At 65.8% G+C, this 19,202-nt stretch overlaps 7 protein-coding genes across 7 annotated transcripts; 3 read left to right on the top strand and 4 right to left on the bottom strand.

Annotated features, from left to right (window-relative positions):
- Nucleotides 1-12: 12 nt before the first annotated feature.
- AVL9 (Avl9p) lies at nucleotides 13-3,944 on the bottom strand (the record flags this gene model as incomplete). Its single annotated transcript, XM_076651525.1, has 10 exons — nucleotides 13-1,297; nucleotides 1,364-1,487; nucleotides 1,575-1,857; nucleotides 1,924-2,052; nucleotides 2,149-2,291; nucleotides 2,363-2,438; nucleotides 2,508-2,587; nucleotides 2,681-2,981; nucleotides 3,092-3,262; nucleotides 3,324-3,944. 10 exons carry the CDS (start codon nucleotides 3,942-3,944, stop codon nucleotides 13-15), a joined length of 3,213 nt encoding a protein of 1,070 aa, XP_076502942.1.
- A 292-nt stretch (nucleotides 3,945-4,236) lies between these two features.
- Nucleotides 4,237-6,050, top strand: JCM10292_005579 (uncharacterized protein; the record flags this gene model as incomplete). Its single annotated transcript, XM_076651524.1, has 10 exons — nucleotides 4,237-4,443; nucleotides 4,511-4,606; nucleotides 4,666-4,790; nucleotides 4,870-4,917; nucleotides 5,007-5,157; nucleotides 5,244-5,299; nucleotides 5,376-5,401; nucleotides 5,495-5,631; nucleotides 5,781-5,895; nucleotides 5,971-6,050. 10 exons carry the CDS (start codon nucleotides 4,237-4,239, stop codon nucleotides 6,048-6,050), a joined length of 1,041 nt encoding a protein of 346 aa, XP_076502941.1.
- A 394-nt stretch (nucleotides 6,051-6,444) lies between these two features.
- Nucleotides 6,445-7,701, bottom strand: SPC25 (kinetochore-associated Ndc80 complex subunit SPC25; the record flags this gene model as incomplete). Its single annotated transcript, XM_076651523.1, has 4 exons — nucleotides 6,445-6,665; nucleotides 6,739-6,834; nucleotides 6,896-7,000; nucleotides 7,092-7,701. 4 exons carry the CDS (start codon nucleotides 7,699-7,701, stop codon nucleotides 6,445-6,447), a joined length of 1,032 nt encoding a protein of 343 aa, XP_076502940.1.
- Nucleotides 7,702-8,144: 443 nt separating this feature from the next.
- On the top strand, nucleotides 8,145-10,974 carry JCM10292_005577 (serine/threonine-protein kinase; the record flags this gene model as incomplete). Its single annotated transcript, XM_076651522.1, has 9 exons — nucleotides 8,145-8,769; nucleotides 8,834-9,153; nucleotides 9,243-9,350; nucleotides 9,456-9,605; nucleotides 9,694-9,792; nucleotides 9,881-10,080; nucleotides 10,191-10,346; nucleotides 10,435-10,588; nucleotides 10,735-10,974. The coding sequence occupies 9 exons, from the start codon at nucleotides 8,145-8,147 to the stop codon at nucleotides 10,972-10,974; spliced, it is 2,052 nt and encodes a 683-aa protein (XP_076502939.1).
- Nucleotides 10,975-11,392: 418 nt separating this feature from the next.
- Nucleotides 11,393-15,429, bottom strand: JCM10292_005576 (uncharacterized protein; the record flags this gene model as incomplete). The annotated part of the gene is made up of 8 exons (XM_076651521.1): nucleotides 11,393-13,601; nucleotides 13,680-13,888; nucleotides 13,964-14,179; nucleotides 14,277-14,468; nucleotides 14,536-14,644; nucleotides 14,700-14,800; nucleotides 14,856-14,938; nucleotides 14,997-15,429. The coding sequence occupies 8 exons, from the start codon at nucleotides 15,427-15,429 to the stop codon at nucleotides 11,393-11,395; spliced, it is 3,552 nt and encodes a 1,183-aa protein (XP_076502938.1).
- Nucleotides 15,430-15,764: 335 nt separating this feature from the next.
- Nucleotides 15,765-17,425, bottom strand: JCM10292_005575 (uncharacterized protein; the record flags this gene model as incomplete). The annotated part of the gene is made up of 5 exons (XM_076651520.1): nucleotides 15,765-16,478; nucleotides 16,539-16,728; nucleotides 16,794-16,854; nucleotides 16,922-17,063; nucleotides 17,195-17,425. The coding sequence occupies 5 exons, from the start codon at nucleotides 17,423-17,425 to the stop codon at nucleotides 15,765-15,767; spliced, it is 1,338 nt and encodes a 445-aa protein (XP_076502937.1).
- Nucleotides 17,426-17,700: 275 nt separating this feature from the next.
- JCM10292_005574 (uncharacterized protein) lies at nucleotides 17,701-19,108 on the top strand (the record flags this gene model as incomplete). The annotated part of the gene is made up of 9 exons (XM_076651519.1): nucleotides 17,701-17,777; nucleotides 17,881-17,910; nucleotides 18,063-18,144; nucleotides 18,212-18,244; nucleotides 18,324-18,395; nucleotides 18,466-18,589; nucleotides 18,651-18,874; nucleotides 18,940-19,002; nucleotides 19,067-19,108. 9 exons carry the CDS (start codon nucleotides 17,701-17,703, stop codon nucleotides 19,106-19,108), a joined length of 747 nt encoding a protein of 248 aa, XP_076502936.1.
- Nucleotides 19,109-19,202: the final 94 nt, after the last annotated feature.

The raw sequence follows: 19,202 nt of genomic DNA, 5'->3' as shown, positions 1-19,202 counted from the left end.
CGACCCATCCCTCTAGACATCCACGGCGTCCCCCTCGAGTCTCCGCCTCGCCTTGTCGCGCTCGCGCTCAGTCTCCTCCTCCCTCCGCGCCTCGACGCCCTCCCTCTCTCTCTCGTCCTTCTCCTCGTCGTCGTCGTCCTCCTCCCTCCCCCAGTCCCCGACCAAGTCCCTCGCGCGCACCGCCGCACCCGCAGGCGTCGCCGCGCCCAAACTCGACCCCGCCGCTGATCCGCTCGCGCCCGTCGCGCGCCCGCCCCACCCGCCCAGGCCGAGGAAGCTCCCCGCGGGCGGCGTGCCGAACCCAGCGGGCGTGCCGGGCGTCGAGGGGGCCGAGTCCGGCGGCGCGGCGGCCGAGAGCGTGCGCCGCAGGCCACCGAAGAAGCCGGCGAGCGAGGGCGCGGGCGAGCCTGGTTGCCCTGCGGGTGGTGCAGCCGCCGCGCTCGACGTCGACGCTGAACCGGGCGACGAAGCTTCTACTGCGCTTGCACGGCGCTGGTCCCGTATCGGCGGCTGCGACATCTCTGCGCGCCCGAGCGTCGGCGATTTGGGCACCGTTGCGGCCGCAGCAGTCGAGAGGGGTCTCAGCCCTCCTCCGCGCGGCTGCTGCGATGCAGGCGGGGCAGCCGACAGCGCCGCTTCGTGCAGCGCGGCAGTGGCGGGCCCCGGTGGCGGAGCCGGGAGCGGCGTTTCCTCCTTGCTGCCCGCCGCCGCCGCTGGCCGCCCGTTCCCGCTGCTGCCGCCACCGCCACCGCCAAAGAGGCTCGTCTTGCGCGCCGCACCGCCAAGGAAGCTCCCCAACCCTGTGGCGAGGCTGGCGGCGCCGGTGCGCGCAACATCGACGCCGGCGAGGAACGAGCCCTGGAGGTTGGTTGGCGTAGTCGGCACGCCGTTGCTGCCAGGCGGTGAGTCGGCGTCGGCGCGAGAAAGGGACAAGGGGGTGGGCAAAGGCTTGTCGCGCGCTGCGCCTCCTCCTCCCGCTGCCGCTGCCGATGCCGGATCGGACCCGGAAGACGCGACTGCCGCCGCCGCGCCCTCCGCCTGCGCCTGCGCCTGCCTCTTCCCCCAGTCCTCCCTGAGCGCCTCCATCGCGCCCCACACGCCCTCTCTCCCCTGGCTCCACCCGCGGCTGAGGCGCTCGCGCGCCTTCTGCGGCAGCGGCGCGAGGTTGAGGTTGGCCGGGAGCGGGAGGCCGGGGAGGTGCGGGAGCGCGGGGAGGTCCGAGAGGTGGTCGTGCAGGCCGTGCACGAGGCGGATGCCGACGTCCTCGAGCGGGTTCGTCTTGCCCTCCATCGGGTGCCTGCGCGCCGAGCGGGTCAGCGAGGGTAGGTAGACAGTGCATCAGAACAGCACGCTAAAGGCGCACTTGGGCTCGACGAGGTCGAAAATGACCTCGTCCGTCGTGCGGTCCCACAGCTCGTACGCGGCGGTGCGCTTGAACGCGTTGAGGAACGCCTCGTTGAACGACGCCGGGTTGTACGACTCGAGTTCTGTCCGTCGAGACCATCGAGTGGCATCAGCGCAACGGATCTCAACCGAGAAGGGTCCACCGAAAGCGAAGGCAACTCTCGACGTACCTGGTGCCGACAGCAGCATCTCTGCCCTCTCTCCCCGTTCCCTCGAGAGGAAGTCGCCAAACTTGACGCACGCGAGGAGCGAGCACACGTACTCTTCAAACTTTGCGCGGATGAAGTCGTCGCTCCCGACGAAGCCCTGGTCGACGGGGCGCGACGGGTCGGACGAGTTCCACGAAGAGTCGACGAGCGTCACGAGCTCGTCCATCCACTTGCGGTCGGCGGCCGTGAGCGTGATCAGCGGGGTGAGTTTCGGGTTGAGGATCTCGAGCGAGGCAGAGTCGATCTGCACGCGACGACCGGGTCTTTCAGCAAGGCCCGGGAAAGGGACATGCGGATGAGAGGAACGCACGTTGACGAGGACGTCGATCTGGCAGTCGCGCTGTTGCTGAAAGATGCTGTTGGTCGTCCCGACGAGGAAAGAGCGCGTCTTGAGCAGATCGATCTGCTGCAGCGGCAAGTAGGGTTGGAAGAACGAGCCCTGACGAGAATACACAGGGCGTCAGCGTGCCGGCGCCTCGAAGAGCCACGACGAACCCGCGCCGCAGCTCAAGGGTGCTCATTTCCAAAGACGCACCTTTCCAAAGACGTCGAGCGGGAGGCCGAGATACCGGATCAAGCTGTACTTGTCGCTCGTCTTGAGGCTCGTCGCGCGCGTCGACCGCTTTGCGCGCTCGTCGAGCGTCGGAGACGCGGCGTCGTCTAATGCGGTGAGGAGGGCTGCATGACGACGCAAAGACCGTCAGTGCCGAGCATGACGCAGGTAGGGTGAAGTGGGGGTCGGGGCGCACCGGGGATGAGGGTCACGAGCGAGTATTGGAACGTGCACAGCTGCTCGACAGGCGTGTTGGCCGCAAAGAACATGACCTGCGAGCCGCGCACGTCCAGGTGAGGATGCAAGTCTCGAGATGACAAAGGAGAGGGAGACGGGCGCACGCGTCGTTGCAGCATGACGAGCTTGAGGAGCATGAGCGTCTTGAACCGGAAGCGTCGCACGAGCTCGCGTATTGACGTGCCTGTCAGGTCACACGCACAAGCGCGCAGCGGCAGAAGGCGTCAGCTTGACCCAGTCAGCACGCACAACGCGCGAAGCGAGCGCGCACACGCACCCATGTACATGCCGCCGTCTTCTTCTGCCGTGCGGTGCTTCTCCTCCGGCGGCGGACTCAGCGGCGGCTCGCCCGCCTTGGCCGCTCGCTCCTGCTCCTGCTCCCGCTCGCGCTCCTCCCGCTCGCTCTCCTGCTCAACCCCCTCTTGCCCCTCTTCGCCCCCGTCAGCCCGGTCCGGGTCCGCGGCGGGCGCAAAGCTGCGAAAGAGGTCGACGAGGATCGACTTGTCGTCAAAGTCGCGCTGCGCGAAGAACGAGCGCGTGACGACGCCGAGCTTGTCGCGCAGCGGGCCAAAGATGGGCTGTGGGCGCGGCGGGGCGGGGCGGGGCGGGGCGGTGTTTCGCGAGTCAGTTGTCGCGCTTCCAAGTAAGGATAGACGAGTTGGCAAGAGAAGGAGAAGCGGGAGCGCACCTTTGAAGCGAGGACGACGATGGCCTTTTGGACGGTGCTGCGCGTCACGTCCTTGCCCTTGTTGATGAGCTGGTCGGCGGGGATCTGGCGGTTGCACGAGATGCCAAAGATGGTCTGGCGCGGGGCGACGGAGGGCAGGAGGAGGTGGAAGTACGAGTAGTCTTCGTCGCGCTGCAATCTCCCCTCATCGTCAGTCGTGCATTCCGTGACGGTGGCCGGGAGAGGTACGCACGGCGTGTGCACCGTCGGGGAGGGCAAAGAAGGGGAGGTTGCGCTGCAGTTCGGCATTGTCCTCGAGCGAGCGCGGGTGCGCAAACTCGACGACGGGTCCGAGGGCGTGGTCGAACCCGACGAGGCAGACGCCCCACACGCGCGCGCCGGCCGAGCTCGCGGCGCCGGTCGACGGTGAGCGGTGCATCGGTGGTGCGCCTGGTGAAGACGCGGAAGACGCAGAAGGGGGGGACGCGGAAGAGAACGGGACGAGGTGGGGCGTCGTGAGGAAGGCGGTCGAAGTGGACGCGAGCGGGACCTCGAGCGGTGCGGGCGGGAAGGTCGTGGCAGTCGCCGCAGCCGCAGAGTCGCTCTGGTGGGCGTGTGCGGTACCCCAGGGCGAGCCGTCGTCGTCGTCGACGTCGATGACGGGCGAAGGCTGGGAGAGCGGGTCGTCCGGGTCGAGGCGCTGGAGGAGGGCCGACTTGCGCCTGGGGTGCGCGAGTGGCTCGTCTCGCGTGTCTGCGCGGGTTTCACGCGGCGCGTCTGGGGGTGCGCGGGTGGGCGAGGCCGCGGGAGGTGAAGCGGGGGGAGGGTCCGCGTCGCGTGGGTGGAGGGGTGCAGGCTCGGGAGGGTCTGCCATGGCCTGTGTGCGTGGCTGTGTGGTGCTCTGGCTCTGCGCGAGGAGAGCGCGTCGCTGCAGCTCGCACTCGCCAAGTCGACGCGATCACGCTCGACGCCCGACGCCAGCCTGTGCTCCTCGTCCCCGTGGGCCCTGCTTTGCTGGACAGAGCGGGACTCGAGCACGAGCACAGAGCTAAACAGCCCCTGATCCGACCCACGCACCGTCGCTAGCCGCTTGCGTTTCCCTCTCGCGCCGTCTCTCCTCGCTGCGCTGTGCTGTGCATGGTGCTCCGCTCTGTACCGCGCTCGCGATGACGACCGCGTCCACCTCGCCCCTGCCCCTCCCCGTCGCACAGCAGCAGCGCAGGCGCACCGCGGCCACCCGCCCGCTCGCCCACTTCCCGCTCCTCGCCCTCCTCACCCAACGCGCCCGCACCACAAACCTCGCAGTCGCCCTCCTCGCCCTCACCGCCGCCCTCAGCCTCCTCGTAAACCTCCGCCTCTGGATCGGCAACGACGTGAGCGCCCCCTCCCTTTCCCCCCGTCCCCTCCCGCCGACTCTGACCCGGTCTCGACGCGGTGCAGGTCTTCCGCAGACCCAACGACTATGCCGCCCTCGTCCCCTCGTCCATCCGCGCCACCCTCCAGTCCCCGCACTCGAACCTCCGCCACCTCGTCATCGTGCGCCCCTCCCTTCCCTCTCTCCTCCCAAGTTGACCGACCGACACTCTTCCGCGCAGGTCCCCGGACACGCCATCTGGACCGGGTGCGACGCGACCCACGCAACGCAGGACACCGACTGGATCCTCGAGCCCATGCAGCGCGGAGGATCGGTCAAGACCTACCTCAAGCACATTATCAAGGGGTGCGCCTCGCGCTCGCGAGACTCGCCCATCCCCCGCGCGCGCATCCTCTCTGACTCGGGTCGCTCGCTCGCAATGCAGAGCCGAGATCGCCGTGCGAGATCCGCAAGCCCTCCTCATCTACTCTGGGTGGGCCTTGACTCCCTCTGCCACCAATCTCAAGGGGACCTTCCTAACCTCCCTCCTGACCCCCTCCCTCCCCTTCCCTCCACACACAGCGGCCAGACGCGCGCAACCTCGGACCTCTCCGAGGGCCAGTCGTACGCGCGCCTCGCCAAGTTCGGCAACCTGTACCAGCAGTTCATGAGCGACGACGAGCGCCGCGCCGTCGTCGCCAGCGGCGGCGACTTTGACCGCGTCACGACAGAGGTGAGCCGCGGGCGCTTCCTTCGCGGTGTTTGCTTGCCTCTGGCACGAGAGGGACCGGGCGCTCAAGGCAGCGTGACTGCCCGCAGGACTTTTCGCTCGACTCGATGGAGAACGTCCTCTTTTCCATCGCGAGGTTCAAAGAGTGCGCTCTCTTGCTCCCTCCTCACTGCGTCTACCGCTCTATCTCTCGAGCTGACCGGCGCTCTTGTTCCGCCCAGATTCACCGGGCATTACCCAACCTTCAGTTCGTCCTCTTCGTCCCTCCCCTCTTCCTCCGCTCCCTTCACTAACCGCCTCCCTCCCTTGCCCGCCCCTCCCACCTCCTCCTCGAAAACAGTCACCGTAGTCGGCTACGGCATGAAGCGCCGCCGGTTCACCGACGTGCACCGCGCCGCGATGCGCTGGCCCGCCGGCGCGTGGAAGTACATCGGGATCGACAACGAGGGCGACACGGCGGGCGACTATGACGGCGAGGTGCGCACGCGTCCCTCCCATACCGTACCTGACATCCGCTCCGCACTACGTCCTCCTCGATGCAGCGCGTACTGCGCTGCGGAACGAGACGCTGAAAGCTGACGCCCCCTCTCACCCCGCCCTGCCTCCTCTCGCGCCCTAACTCGCAGCGCAAATACGGCCTCGAGCCGTTCCTGCGCGACACGTACGGGTGCCACGGGACCCTCGTCGCCAAGCGGCGCAAGCGCAACCCGTACCGGCGTTTCCACGGGTACCACTCGTCCGGTGCGCCCCCCGGCCCTTGTTTCCCTTCCTGTCGAGAAAGAAATGGAGAGCTGACTGGATATGAGAGGGACACAGCGCCCGAGCTGAGCCGATTGCTCGAGTATTGCCCGCAGAGCGGGACAGCCCTGTTCCCCGGCCCGCTGCCGTGGGATTAACGAGTGTCTTGCTTCGTTTATTGTTGTGTGGTTCTGTTCTCTATTGTAGACGGTGTTTTGCGCGATCACTGCAGTTTAGACCTGGGTTGCCTTGCCGTGTCGCGCCTGGCCGTGCTTTGATCAATTCACGCCCCTAGCTTTGTCCTCCGGCCGCTGCTTCACTCGAATGCAACACACTCTCTCTCTGTCTGGTTGTCTGTCAAAGCGTGCTGAACAGGACGTCTGACATGTGAGAGGCAGCGAGAGGACGACACGCATTAGTATCAAGTAAGCAAAACAACAACGCGGATGTCGGGGAAGACACGAAGGACGAAAGGGAGGGAAGCCACAGGGCGCGCTCACAGCAGCCGAGCCGAGCCAGGCAGGCACATCTCTCGGCGCGCGACTACTACTACTACTCGTCCCCCTCGCGCTCCCACCTCTCCCTCATCCGCGCCCGCTCGCGCTCGCGCTCGACCTCGCTCGCAAACGCGCGCTTCTCGAGCCGGACCTCGTCGACGAACGCGGCGCGGACGGCGCGCACGAACGCGTACAGGTCGCGCGTCGTGTTGAGGCGCGAGAGGAGCGGGGCGAGGGTCTGTGAGGGGAGGAGCGAGGGAGGGGAGAGAGAGGTGACTGAGAGGGGTGAGTCGGAGATGAGTCAGTTGGCGAGTTTGCGTGGAAGGTGACAGGAGCGCCGGAAACGCACCGGTGTAGGTGGGCTTGGACGCGTCGAGGTCGAACGAGAAGGTGCGCGCGAACGAGGCCGGGTCGAGGTTGTGGAACTTGAACTGGACGACGTCGCCTGCCAGAGTCGTGTACTGGTAAGAATCGACTCGAGAGGAGGATGAGAGAAAGGCACGCACGAGCCTTGCCGCGGATCTTGAGGCCGAGTTTGTGCTCAAAGAAGGCGAGTTCGGGGGCGTTGCGCGAGACCTGCTTGGCAAACGCGGCTCGCTGCTTTGTCTTGACTGGGAGCAAGGCAATGGGTGCGCAGTCAGTACCTCGCTCGCAGGCGGGAAGCCGGACGGGGGCACAGGGATGCGCGCGCGGAAGACTCACGTTCGCGCCGTGCCTCGAGCTTGGCGAGGACCTCCTTGACTTCTGCCTGCGCCGTCTCGACCTGCACGGCGAGGGCCCTCCCGCGCGCCGTCACCTCGCCCTCGAGCTCGCGCGCGCGCTCCGTCTCGTCCTTTTCGCGCTGCACGGTGCGGACCATGTCGCGCGCGGCGTCGCCGAGTTCGCGCGTCATCTTTTCGAGCTTGCGGCGCTCGGCCGAGATTTCCTCGAGGGCCTCGAGGACGGCCTTCTTGTGGTGGGCGAGCGCGGTGGCCATGAGCTGCGCGGCCGTGTCGACGGCGTCGCGGTCCTGGTCCATGACGAGGCGCAGCTCGTCGTCGTCGGCATAGGGGCGGTCCGGGTACGGGCGGGCGTTGATGGGGGCGAGGGGGGCGAGGGTGGGCGGGGGCGGGGCGGCTCCTGCGGCGGCCGAGGACGAGGTCGAGGCGTAGGGCCCGAGGGACGAGGCGCGGAGAGGCGTGTGGCCGGTCGCGGACGCTGCGACGAGACGACGGGCGCTGCGCGGGGTGCCCGATGCGGTGAAGGCGCCTCGCGGGGTGCCAGGGCCGGCAGAGGCGGCGAGCGAGGGGCGGGGAGCGTAGGCGGTGCTCATCAGTCCAGAAGGAGGAGCGAGGGGTGGATTGGACGTGGGAGGGCCGTTCGAGTTAGTGTGGCGGGTGGGTGAGAGTGTGCGAGTGCAGTGCGCGTGTGCTTGCAGCCCCTGCGTGCGTGTGCGGCGGGCGAGTTGCGAGGGAAGCGGGCGAGGTTGATCGACGCTTCTCTGTGCGGCACAGTCGCTTCCGCGTCGAGGCGCGCCCTCGCTCGCCCCGTCCTCGTCCCGCCGTGCAAGTGCTGCAGCCTGCGACGAGTCAGTGCTACACTCGCAGTACACCCAGTGCACCCACGCTGCCCGCACCTGCCCACCCCGCACTCCCTGCTCGCTCCAGCTCTGCCGGGCATCACTCAACCTCGCGTCTCTCGGAGCAGCATCATCGAGGTCACCTGCACTCGCCGCTGGTCCCCGCCACGCCCAGCACCACGCCAGTCTCAGGGCGCATGGCCCACCGCATCTTGACCCCCTCGTCCCCCTACACCGCCCCGCCCCCTCCCGCGCACACCCCCCCGCCGTCTGCATCCGCCAACAAGGAGAATCCGCACCATCACCAGCGCTACGACCAGGGCTACTCGGCGTACCACTACCACCACCACCACCACCACCCCGCACCGCACGCCATGCCCCCGCGCGACCCGCTCCTCGTCGCCCTCCCGCCCTCGCCCGCGCCCTCGCTCGCCTACCCGCACGCCCACGCCCACGCACACTCGAGCCGCCCGCTCCCGCCCTCGCCCACCAAGGCCCACGCCACCACCGCCGTCAACCACTATGTCCGCCCGCTCGGCGGGTCGGGACTCGCCGCCGGATACCGCTCCGGCGCAGGAGCAGGAGGAGCGCGAGCAGGGCAGGTCGCGGAACCGACCATGACGCAGCTCCTCGCGACGCAGGGGACCAGCATGGATCACTATGCGTCGCCCCGCATACAGCAGCAGCAGCAGCAGGGAGACGTGACCATGGGAAACGCGACTGGGTTGCTCAGCTGGCGAAAGGGGCAGGGGTTCAAGGAGTGGGAAAAGGTCAAGCTCAACTCGGCAGAGGTCAAGCGCAAGGCCGACGTCGCTCAGCTCTGTGCGTCCCCTGTCTCTTCCGGCGCAGAGGAATCAGGGACTGACGAGCGGGGACGTACGGACAGACTTCTACGACCACTACTTTGACCTCCTCACGTACCTCAACTCGCGCAAGGCGCGCCTCGCCTCGTTCCGCCACAGCCTCGCCTCGCGCTCCCCCGCCCTCTCGCCCGCCGACGCCCACGCCGAGTGGGCGTCGTACGCCGGGCGCGAGCGCGTCGTCCTGCGCAAGCGCCGCACGAAACTCAAGCTCGACCAGTTCCACGTCGTGACCCAGGTCGGACAGGGCGGGTACGGCGAGGTGTACCTCGCGAGGCACAAGGAGACGAACCAGGTCGTCGCGCTCAAAAAGATGAAGAAGCGCACGCTCGCCAAGATGGACGAGGTGCGTTTGGGTTCTCCGCCGCGCGAAGCCTTCTTGGGCGCAGCGGCGGTTCTTCAGGATGCAGATTCTGACACGCGCGTGTCGTGCAGATCCGGCACGTTCTCGTCGAGCGCGACATCCTCGCCTCGACCTCGTCGCCCTGGCTCGTCCGCCTCCTTTACGCCTTCCAGGATCCCGAGCACGTCTTCCTTGCCATGGTGCGTCGAAAAATCCTGACAGCAACTAGCGCTGGCCCCTGCCGCGATGGTCAAGGCGTTGCTGCAGACAGATTGTTGACGCCCATTGTGGACTCGCCTGCGCAGGACTTTATCGCCGGCGGCGACTTCCGCACGCTCCTCAACAACAGCGGCGTCCTCAAAGAGGAGCACGCGCGCTTCTACATCGCCGAGATGTTTTGCGGCGTCGCCGAGCTGCACAAGCTCGGCTACATCCACCGCGACCTCAAGCCCGAGGTGCGTCGCGCACTCCAGCTGCTGCCTTGCCTCGCGGGGTCTCCGCTTCATCGAGGAAGGGCTGGCTCATATGTTTGGTGATGCACAGAACTTCCTCATCGACACGACGGGCCACATCAAGCTCACCGACTTTGGGCTCGCGGCCGGCGCGCTCAACCCGGGCAAGATCGAGCACCTCAAAGACAAGGTGCGCTGGGCCCAGGCGCTGTCCTGTCCGCATCTGTTCGGTTCTTAGAGCAGCGTGTTGACTCGACCTTGCGTCCCACTGCGCCCAGCTCGACTCTGTCGCCGACTCTCCGCTCGTCCTGCGCTCGACGCTCGAGATGAAGTCGATCTACAAGTCGATCCGGCTCGCCGACGCGCGCTACGCCGACTCGGTCGTCGGCAGCCCCGATTACATGGCCATCGAGACGCTCCGCGGGCAGAGCTACTCGTACTCGGTCGACTACTGGAGCTTGGGCTGCATCCTCTTCGAGTGCGTCTCCCGGCCCACAGCCATTCCGTCGGCTCCTTGTCGCGACACTCCCCGCGTGGCTCAGCAAACAATGGCTGACGTGCGCCGCGCCCGTTCCCGCGGATTGGCAGGTTTCTCGCAGGGTTCCCGCCCTTCTCGGGCGCGACGGCCGACGAGACGTGGCTCAACCTCAAGAACTGGACGCGCGTCCTGCGCCGCCCACACTACGACCGCCCCGAGGACCGCATCTTCAACCTGAGCGACGAGGGCTGGAGCGCAATCACCTGGTGCGTCGCACCTCCCCTGCCCATCGTTCCGCATCGCTCCTTCTATCAAGGAGTATCGTGCTGATTCTCGTCCGGTGCCACGACGCAGCCTCATCGCGCACAAGGACCGCCGCATGTCGACGCTCGACCAGGTCAAGCAGCACGCGTTTTTCGCCGGCGTCGACTGGGACCACCTCCGCGAGCGAAAGGCGCCGTTCATCCCTGCGCTCGACAGCGAGATCGACGCGGGGTACTTTGACGACGTGCGTCTTCTCGCTTTCGCTCCTTCTTCTCTGCGCCTCGCTTGATCTGCTGCGGCTGCCACGACCCGGCGGACAAGGCTTGCTGCTCGCAGGCGACAGAACTAGAGCAGCAACTGCAGACTGACGCTCTCCCCCTGCGCGCACAGTTCTCGAGCGAGGCCGACATGGCCAAGTACGCCGAGGTGCGCGAAAAGCAGCGCCACGTTGACGGCGTCGCCGAGCGCGCGCTCGACGCCAAGCTCGCGCGCGGCGTTTGGGTCGGCTTCACCTTCCGCGCCAAGAAGGACGCCGAGCGCGCGCTGCGCGACAAGGAGGACAAGGAGCGCAGAAGGGCCGAGGACGACGAGGGCGAAGAGGGCGACGAGGCGCTCTACACGCTCTTCTAGCTGCCGCACAGCTCGGCTGTCTCGACTACGACTCGCCATGTACCACCACCTAATTCTGCCGCATTCCTTCTCTGCGCCTCCGCCTCGCTCACGCCATTCGTTCCTTTCGTTCTTTCGCAACCTACTCGACCACAACTCACAGACACTTCCTTCGTTCGCGCACATTCACGTCCTGCCACTTCCGACTCCCTGACATCGTTGTATCACAATCTGCTCCTCCGCTCACGATCCGTACGCCCTCTCATGCGCTTCCTTCCCCATCGTTTCCGTGCACTCGCTCGTTCCCGTTCCTCGCCCTGTCAACGTGACCACATCGTGCTCTGTTGGGCACAGACATCGGAGAGCAAAGACACATGCAGTGCACAGCGATAGAACAACGACAGAAGGAAGCAAACCCAAGAGGCGCAACGAAAAGAGTCTAGGGATCCGGCACCTCCGCCGCCTCGTCAGCGAATCTGCCCCTCGCATGCATCCCGCCGAGCCAGTCCGTCCCGCCCGCGCTCGAGTGAACGCTGTACAAGCTCGGCGTCCTCCCGCCCGGGCCCATCGAGCTCTCGCCCGCAGTCGACGCCGATCCAGCCCAGCTCACCCTCCTGCACTTCTCCTCGAGCTCCTCTCTCTCGCGGCTCAGCTCGCCGACGAGCCCCTCGCCCTCGCGCACGCACTCCTCGAGCCTCCCCGCGCGGCGCCGGAGGACGACAATCTCGTCGTCGCGGTCCTCGAGCGCCGAGCGCAGCAGGCGGTTCTCGAGCGCGACGCGCTTGAGGTCGAGCTCGAGGTCGCGCTGCTGACGCTGCAGGTGCACCACGAGCGACGACGACGACCCACCGGAGCGGGAAGTACGGATGGAAGATCCGCCGCGCGAGTCGAGCGCAGTCGTGCGCGCCGAGTGAGGCGAGCGCGACTCGAAGGAGTGTCGGCGCGGCGGTGGGTCGTGCGACGATGACGCAGCGGCCAGCGACGATGGCGGCGGGGCGAGAGAGTCGCTGTCGCCGCCGATGCGGGGCGAGCGCGGTGCACGGCTCGTGCCGGGCGCGCTGTGCGACAAGGTCGAGTGCGAGTTGTCCGGCACGCGGATCGAAAGCGAGCTGCGTCGCCAATTGCCCCGGCTGCTCGCGGCCGACGTCGACCGGAAAGGGTACTGCTGCAGCTTGTCGACGAGTGCAATCGGATTGTCGGGGTCGGACGGGTCACAGTCAACGGTGACGGTCGGGACGGGCGTTTGCGCCGAGCGAGGCGAGAGCGGCTGACGGCGAGGTGGCTTGCCCAGCGTCGTGAGGATCGAAGAAGACGCCTTGCTGAGCAGGCGGTGGCGACCCGATGCAACATTGACATTCTCGGCGAGCGGCGAGAGAAACGGGCTCGCCGGCATGGACGGGTTGAGAACCGACGCACGCGGCGTAGGAGGCTCGAGGTCGTGGTAAATCTGCATACCCGACATCGCCGCCTCCAGCGACTGCTTCGCTTCGGCAGCGGCAGCCTCTGCCGCCTGGCGCTCGCGGAGCGCTGTCATGCCAGACTCGGATGCGCCCATCACGAGCATGTCGCCAAAGTCGTTGAGGTCGGACGACAGGATTGGAGACAGAGGCGGCTCACCCTTGAGCGCGCGAGCGAACGAGTGATATGCCGTCGAGCGCCTGAGCACGCTCGAGCGGGTCGAAGGAGCGAGGCTCGGTGGTCGGTGGCTCGCCACTGACGCACGCGAAGGTTCCGAGGTCTGCCGTGCGACGCTACGCCTCGGTACCGGGTGCTGTTGCACGGTCGGCGTCGACGGCGGCGAGGCGAAAGCAGCCTCGACGAGAGCGTTGCCGAGGCGAGACAGGCTGCGCCTGTTGGCCTTCTCAACCTGCTCTTCGGGCACGCTCGCGACTGACAACCGCTTCTGCAGCTGTCCGTTGAAGAGACTGCGCAGTCGCTGGTGCATCGACAGGCGAGGGCGCACGGCGTGGTCCCCGTCTGCAGCGGGAAGGACGCTGTTGGCAGGAGGGCGTGCTGCACGGACGAAGGCGGGATCGATGGGACCCACCGCCGGCGTATTGGGCAGCGAGCGCGAGCCGCCAGAGTTCGAAGACGTCTTGGTGGTTGTGCGATCGAGCGGGACGAGGCCGGACGTGCGGAATTCGCGGTTGACAGGAGTCAGGGGAAGCGGGCGAACGGCGAAGGACTCGATGTTCGGCGGTGCCGAGGTCGCCATGGCGTGTGGACCATCGCAGCTCTCCGGCAGGGATTCGAGCGGAGGAGGGAAGACGTAATCGCGATTGACCGACTCGTACGAGCCAGACGCGGTGGTCGATGCGGAGCTCTCGCTCGATCTCGCCACAGAGGCTGTCTCCGCCGCAACGCTCATGCGAAGCTGCACCTTGCTCGGCCTGAGCGAGACAATCCGCTTGCGCTCGGCGATGCCGGTTTCGACGAAGACTGGTTCCTCGTCTGGCGGCATGGGGAAGTGGGCGAGGCTCGGCGCCGAAAGGGAGCGAGTGCGGCTCATCGAAGTGTCGACGGACTGAGCAGAAAGTGTGTACGATGAAGCGTCGTCAAAGAAGGACCGCGGTTGGACAGGAGACTTTGACGATGAGCGGGCCTGGCGGAAGCCGAGGAGGATTGTGTAGAAGCGCAGAGCATGTCGCCTGTGAACGGCAGAGATGCGAGCTCGGGGCCTGCTGAGTAATGCTTCAGGTCGTGCAGCGGGAGGAAGCTGTACTCACTCGGCGCGCCTGACGCGCTCTTCCGCCTCTTGCGCCGAGTCCAAGCGCAGCAATATCGCCAGGTTGTGAAGGACGCCCAAATCGAGAGCTTCATCAGCGGTCGGAGCAGGTGCGCGCGGCGGTGCGGGCGGGTAGATCGCAGCCGTCGTGAGCGGACCCTGGCTGAAGGGGCGAGTGCGAAGGTACGGGTGACCGGCGATGCCGACGAGCTGCGCGCGATCAAAGCCTCTAGTATCAGTACTGTCTGCTGCGAAATAGATGGGCTAGGGCTTCCTTCAACGCACTGAGATGCGCATGCGCGTGTCGACAACGAAGCACTTCTCGATCAAGTCGCGCGCGTCGCCCGTGATGCTGTTCGGCATGCTGTAGTCGCACCTGTGGATGCGCTGGAAGAGGGTACCCATGTGCTCGTCGTCGAAAGGGAGCGTCCGAGTGAACATGGTGTAGAGGACGACGCCGGAAGACCAGACGTCGGCGAGCGAGCCTTCGTACGGGATGCCCTGCCGAGTATGGCCGAGTGTGAGTGCTTGTGAGGATACGGAAGTGTCTCGCCGAAGATGCCTCAGCACGCAAGACGTTCTCTAAACCACGACGCACCTCGAGGACTTCCGGAGCAGCGTAGTGCGGGCTGCCACAGCTCGATTCGAGCAGGCGATCCTCGGGCTGGAAGCTCGCGAGGCCCATGTCGCTGAGCTTGATGCTGAGCTCGGCAGCGCTATCCCGGTAGAGGAGCAAGTTCTCGAACTTGACGTCGCGGTGCGAGATGCGGAAGCGAGCAAGGTGGATGAGCTGTCGACGTGCGAGATGTCAATTTCCGTTCACCAGCTACAAAGTCTGCGCTGGTTTTCCAACGTACCGCGCTGACGAGCTGGCTGAAGAGTTTGTGCGTCTCGTAATCGGAGAGCGAATGCTTTTGCAGGTACTCGAAGAGCTCGCCTTCCGCGCAGTACTCGGTCACGAGGTAGCTGCACTCAAGAAAACTGAGAGCCAGTCTCCGTGTATTCGATGAGGCAGACTCACAAGTGGCTCGGCGTCTCGAAAACGTCGTAGAGGTGGACGACATGCGGATGCGGCGCGACGAGCTTCATCAAGCTGATCTCACGGTGGATGCACTTGGTGAACTGCACAGCAGTGAGTCAGCATAGGAACAGGGGTAATCAGAACGGGCGAGCCCACACGATGGTTGCTCGGCACGCGCTGCACCTTCTTGATTGCAGCAAACTCGCCCGTCTTGATGTTACGCCCGAGACGAACGTGACCTGCACACCGTTGAAGGATCAGCAGTGGGGCTGCTACATCTGCGAATGCGCAGCGTACCGCTCGTTCCCCGCCCGAGGCTCTCGCCAATCCTCCACTCGCCGAGCATCTTGAAGTCCCTCCTCGTCAACCCGTTCTTCGGCCTGTCCCGCCGCTGCGCCAGTCTCTCGGCATTGTCCTGGAGCGGATAATGGCGTAGCGCGTCTTTGCGAGTGGGGGCGGGGAAGCGGAACCAGTCTGCCTCGGTTGTATGACGGCGACGAGACGACGCGACGAGGTCGAAGTTCTGCGGCAGATCACAGCTCAGCTGGGGAGGCCCGCGCTGGCGGCCGAGCTCGTCCAGATGAGCGAGCGAGTCGGTGCGAGGCGGGCCTGGGAGCGGTGAAGAGGTGCTTGCGCGAGCGAGAGGAGGACTCGGCGAGGCGAGGCGACCGTGTGCGGGCGAGGGGACTGGCGGGGGCGGGCGCAGCTCAGCCGCCAGTCCTGGCCGCATCTCGGGCACTGATTAGCAAGCGTTTCGAACGAGCGACGAGGGAAGCGAGCGAGGAAGTCGAGGTGGAAGGAGCCGGAGTAACGAATGCAGGGCCGAAGAAGGTCCGTGAGCGGGAGCTTTCGGAGATCGAGGACGCGTTGCTTGCTGCAAAGCGCTGCAGATACTGAGCAAGTACGTCAGCGGGGCGGGCGGACGCGAGAGGGACAAAGAAAGGCACTCACAGCGCGCGATGTCAATTTGCTCGAGGATGGCTTCGAGGCGGCAAATACGACCAAGCGCAAACCTGCGTTGCGAGTCCTGTACAGCAACAAAGAAGGGGAAGCACAAGTATTGAGCTACCGCCCCTGCCCGCTCGGCGGCATCCCCCACTCGTCCAGCTCATCGCTCTCCTCGGCGTCCCCCGCACCCGATTCCGCCTCGACGTCCGAGTTGCCCAGCACCAGTACGTCCGTTGCCTTCGCCCTGCTCTTCGCCTCACCGTCCACCTCGCCCTCATGATGCACCTTCCTCTTCTTCGCCGTCCAGTCCTCCACGGCAGCGTTTCCCTCCTTCGCCCTCTCTTTCCCTCTCGGGCTCCTCCTCAGCGCCGTTCCGCCTGCCATCACTTCCTCCTTCCTGGGCGGATGCACCTCGCCCGCCGTCTCCCACCGACTGACATGCGCGCGCCTCTTCCCCTCGGCGTCCCGCGCGTCCGGCCGCCGCGGAGGCGACTTGCCCGGCGAGCGATTCGCCGCCGCGAGCTCCAGCTGTGCGAGGAGAAGTGAAGTCGCGGACGAGGTCGCGTTCGTGCTCTGCTGATGAGGCGGTGGCGGCGCGGAGCGGGACGAGAGGCGCGGCGAGGTGCGCGAGGTGGATGCGATCGGGAAGGCGGGAAGGAGGGACGCTTCGGCGGCAGAGGCCGCGCCGGACTGTGAGCGGGTGCGCGGGGAACGGGGTCGGGCGTCCGTCGCGATAGGGCGGGCGGGCGAAACGGATGAAGGGGTTGTCGCGTCCGAGGATGAGGCAGAGTCGCGCTTTGCCGAGAAGATGGTGTAGGCAGACTCTTGCCGCTGAAGAGGTAGCGTAGTCAGTTTCATGCGGACGTCCAGGAAAGCACGGGTGGGATGGACCTCGTTGAAGACCGGCGCCGCGAACTGCGCTTCGGACACCCTGCGGCCGCGCTTAGCGCACTCGATCGCCCACTGCGGCGTGACGAGCTTAGAGCCGTTCTTGCGGTTCGACTCAAGCGCCTTCTGCGCCTTGCTGCCGGACAGGTTCTTTGTAATGAAGACGTGCGTGCAGCGAGCGGAACCGACAGTGCTGTGAGGGTTTATGCATGCAGCGTCAGTGCGCGTCTCCGACGGCTTGAGGAGACAGTCGCGTACATAATGCGTCCACCTTGCATCTCCACGAGGGCCTTGAGCTGCGTGTTCGTGATGTCGTCGCCTGTATACGAGAAGAAAGCGGTGAGTTGTGTGAACGAAGCACTGCACGGAGGCTTGACAAGACGCACCCATGTACCCGCTCATGTAGGCGACCACACCCTTGAGTACCTGCGTCTCGGCGTCGGCCGCCTGGATGCTTAGCTTGGCATTCCGGTGCAGCGCCCACCTGCGACCGGATCCTCCGCCCGACTGATGCCCCGAGGCGCAGCTCTGCGGGGATTCAGCTGGTCAGCTACGCGTACAGACATAACTAATGACCAGTTTGTCGCTACAGAGTGGGGAGAAGCGCTCTCGATGTGATTGAAGTGCGCGAAGGATGCCTGAACACTCGGAGGACATACCGTGACGATGAGGGAGCGGCTGCTAGCGGTCGAGTGGGTGATAGGGTTGTCCTCCTTGCCTAGCGTGTTGACGATGGCTCGGTTGGCGTCGCGTAGGCCGCCCTGGATGATGTTGGCGGTGGACGAAGTGGATGGACGAGGCGCCGTTTCGAGCGACGAGTACGGACGCGCCTTGCCCTTTGCGGGCCGCGCCGCCATGCTCGGCTTCGTGGACATGAGGAAGGCGTCCATCGAAGAAGCGTGCAGCCCCGCAGCGTGGCTGCACTGCGGTGCAGACGCGGTGGTAGAGGGAGAGGAGAGGTCAAAGCGAAGATTGACTTCTCGACAACAGCGCTCTCCCGGCTGTTCTTTGGCCAGAGTCCTTCGTTGCGATATGCTTGATCGCTCAGAGGTCGAATGCACCGGTTTGAGGTAGAGAGGACCGCGTTTGCGCTGCAGGCCTCGTCTCGTGGTCTCTCTTTCGCGCTCTTGTACCGCTCTTTCACCCGATTCTCACCCGGATCACAATGGTGTCGCTTCGCCTGAACACGTCGCCCCGCGTGCCCAGCTTCTCGGGTCCTATGGCCCTCGCGGCGGTCCTGCTGTGAGTGCACGCCTGCCGCGAGATCGTGCGCGTCCGCATCACGCTTGATCTCGTGCCGCACGCACCGCGAGCGAGCCTGCTGACCTTGACCCACGTGCAACAGCCTCGTGTCTGTGTTCTCCGAGCCTTTCTGGTGCGTCACGAGCCGTGTTGAGCGCGAGAAGCGCCCCGATGCTCTCGCTCGCCGCGCAGCGAGACGGGCGCTTCGACGCACCGCGCCGCTCCGAGCGGGTTGCGAATGGACAGCGCTGACCGATCGAGCCTTGTACGCGCGCACGCGAGCAGGCAGAACTTCTACATCATCCAGGGCAAGGCCGACAACACGACCCTCAAGCTCGGCGCATGGGGTGCCTGCACGCGCCTGCGGGTCCGTCTCGCCCGTGCACTGCTTGGCGAGCTGCGAGCTCTAGAGCTGACCTCTGAACCCCCTGCAGAACACCACGGACGTCAACGGAGACACGGTCTGGGTACGCACTGGTCACCCGGCACCTTCGGTGTTCAAGCACACCCGAAAGACTCGTCTCGCTGACCGCGCGCTCCTTGCAGTGCACGAGCAAGCTTAGCAGCTACGAGTACTACTTCCTGCCGAACCAGACGATCGGCGGCGTCAACAACTTCGTGTGTCGCCTGCACCGCCTCATCCCCTGCCCAAGTCTCCAGCAAGCTGATCCCTCGTTTACCCGTGCAGCCGCGGGGTGAGGGTCGCGACAAGCTCTCCGAGGCGACCATCCTTGGCCTTGATGCAGACGAGGACCAGCGCATCTTTGTCATCGGCAAGAGTGCGACTTCCGTCTACTGGGTCCATGTTATCGGTGCGCTGCCTCGACGTGATGCCTCGGCCGGGTCGACATGCGCTGACCTTTGTGCCAACAGCTGCCATCACTACGGTTCTCTGCGTCCTCTCCCTCATCTTCCCGCCGCGGTACTTCGGCACCGAAACGTCGCGCCTCTTTGCCCTGCAAAAATCGGGCATCATCACGATCCTGCTCGCCCTCGTGTCGTGTGTCCTCGCACTCGTCGCCTTCATCGTTGAGATTGTTGTCGCCATTCCGGCCAAGAACCGGTTGGACGCGATTGATGGCATCTCGGCCGAACTCGTGCGTTTCCTTCATACGCTTTTGGGGTGCAGACACGTCAAAGCTCACGCTGTCGCGCTCTACAGGGCAACGTCCAGTGGTTCACTCTCCCGTGCTTCATTCTCATGATCCCCGCCATCCTGAGTGTGGTGCGTTTCGAGTCTTTGCGATTCATCCCCGCGATCCACTCGTTGACATGTCTTCCGCGCGCAGCTCCTCCGCTCAACCCAGCAGCACGAGTACACCGACTTGTGAGGAGCTCTGTGCTACTGCAAATCGCCTCTGCGCGACTCCGCACAGACACTCTTATCGCCTCTCTCGCTCTCTCTGCCCCTCTTCCTGCCGTCCC

The sequence above is a fragment of the Rhodotorula paludigena genome, assembly GCF_050403205.1.
Source record: "Rhodotorula paludigena JCM10292 DNA, Rt_paludigena_JCM10292v1_ctg52, whole genome shotgun sequence".
Taxonomy (NCBI): Eukaryota; Fungi; Basidiomycota; class Microbotryomycetes; order Sporidiobolales; family Sporidiobolaceae; genus Rhodotorula; species Rhodotorula paludigena.
The sequence above is the reverse complement of the archived record's forward strand: the minus strand, read 5'-3'. Positions and strand labels throughout refer to the sequence as shown.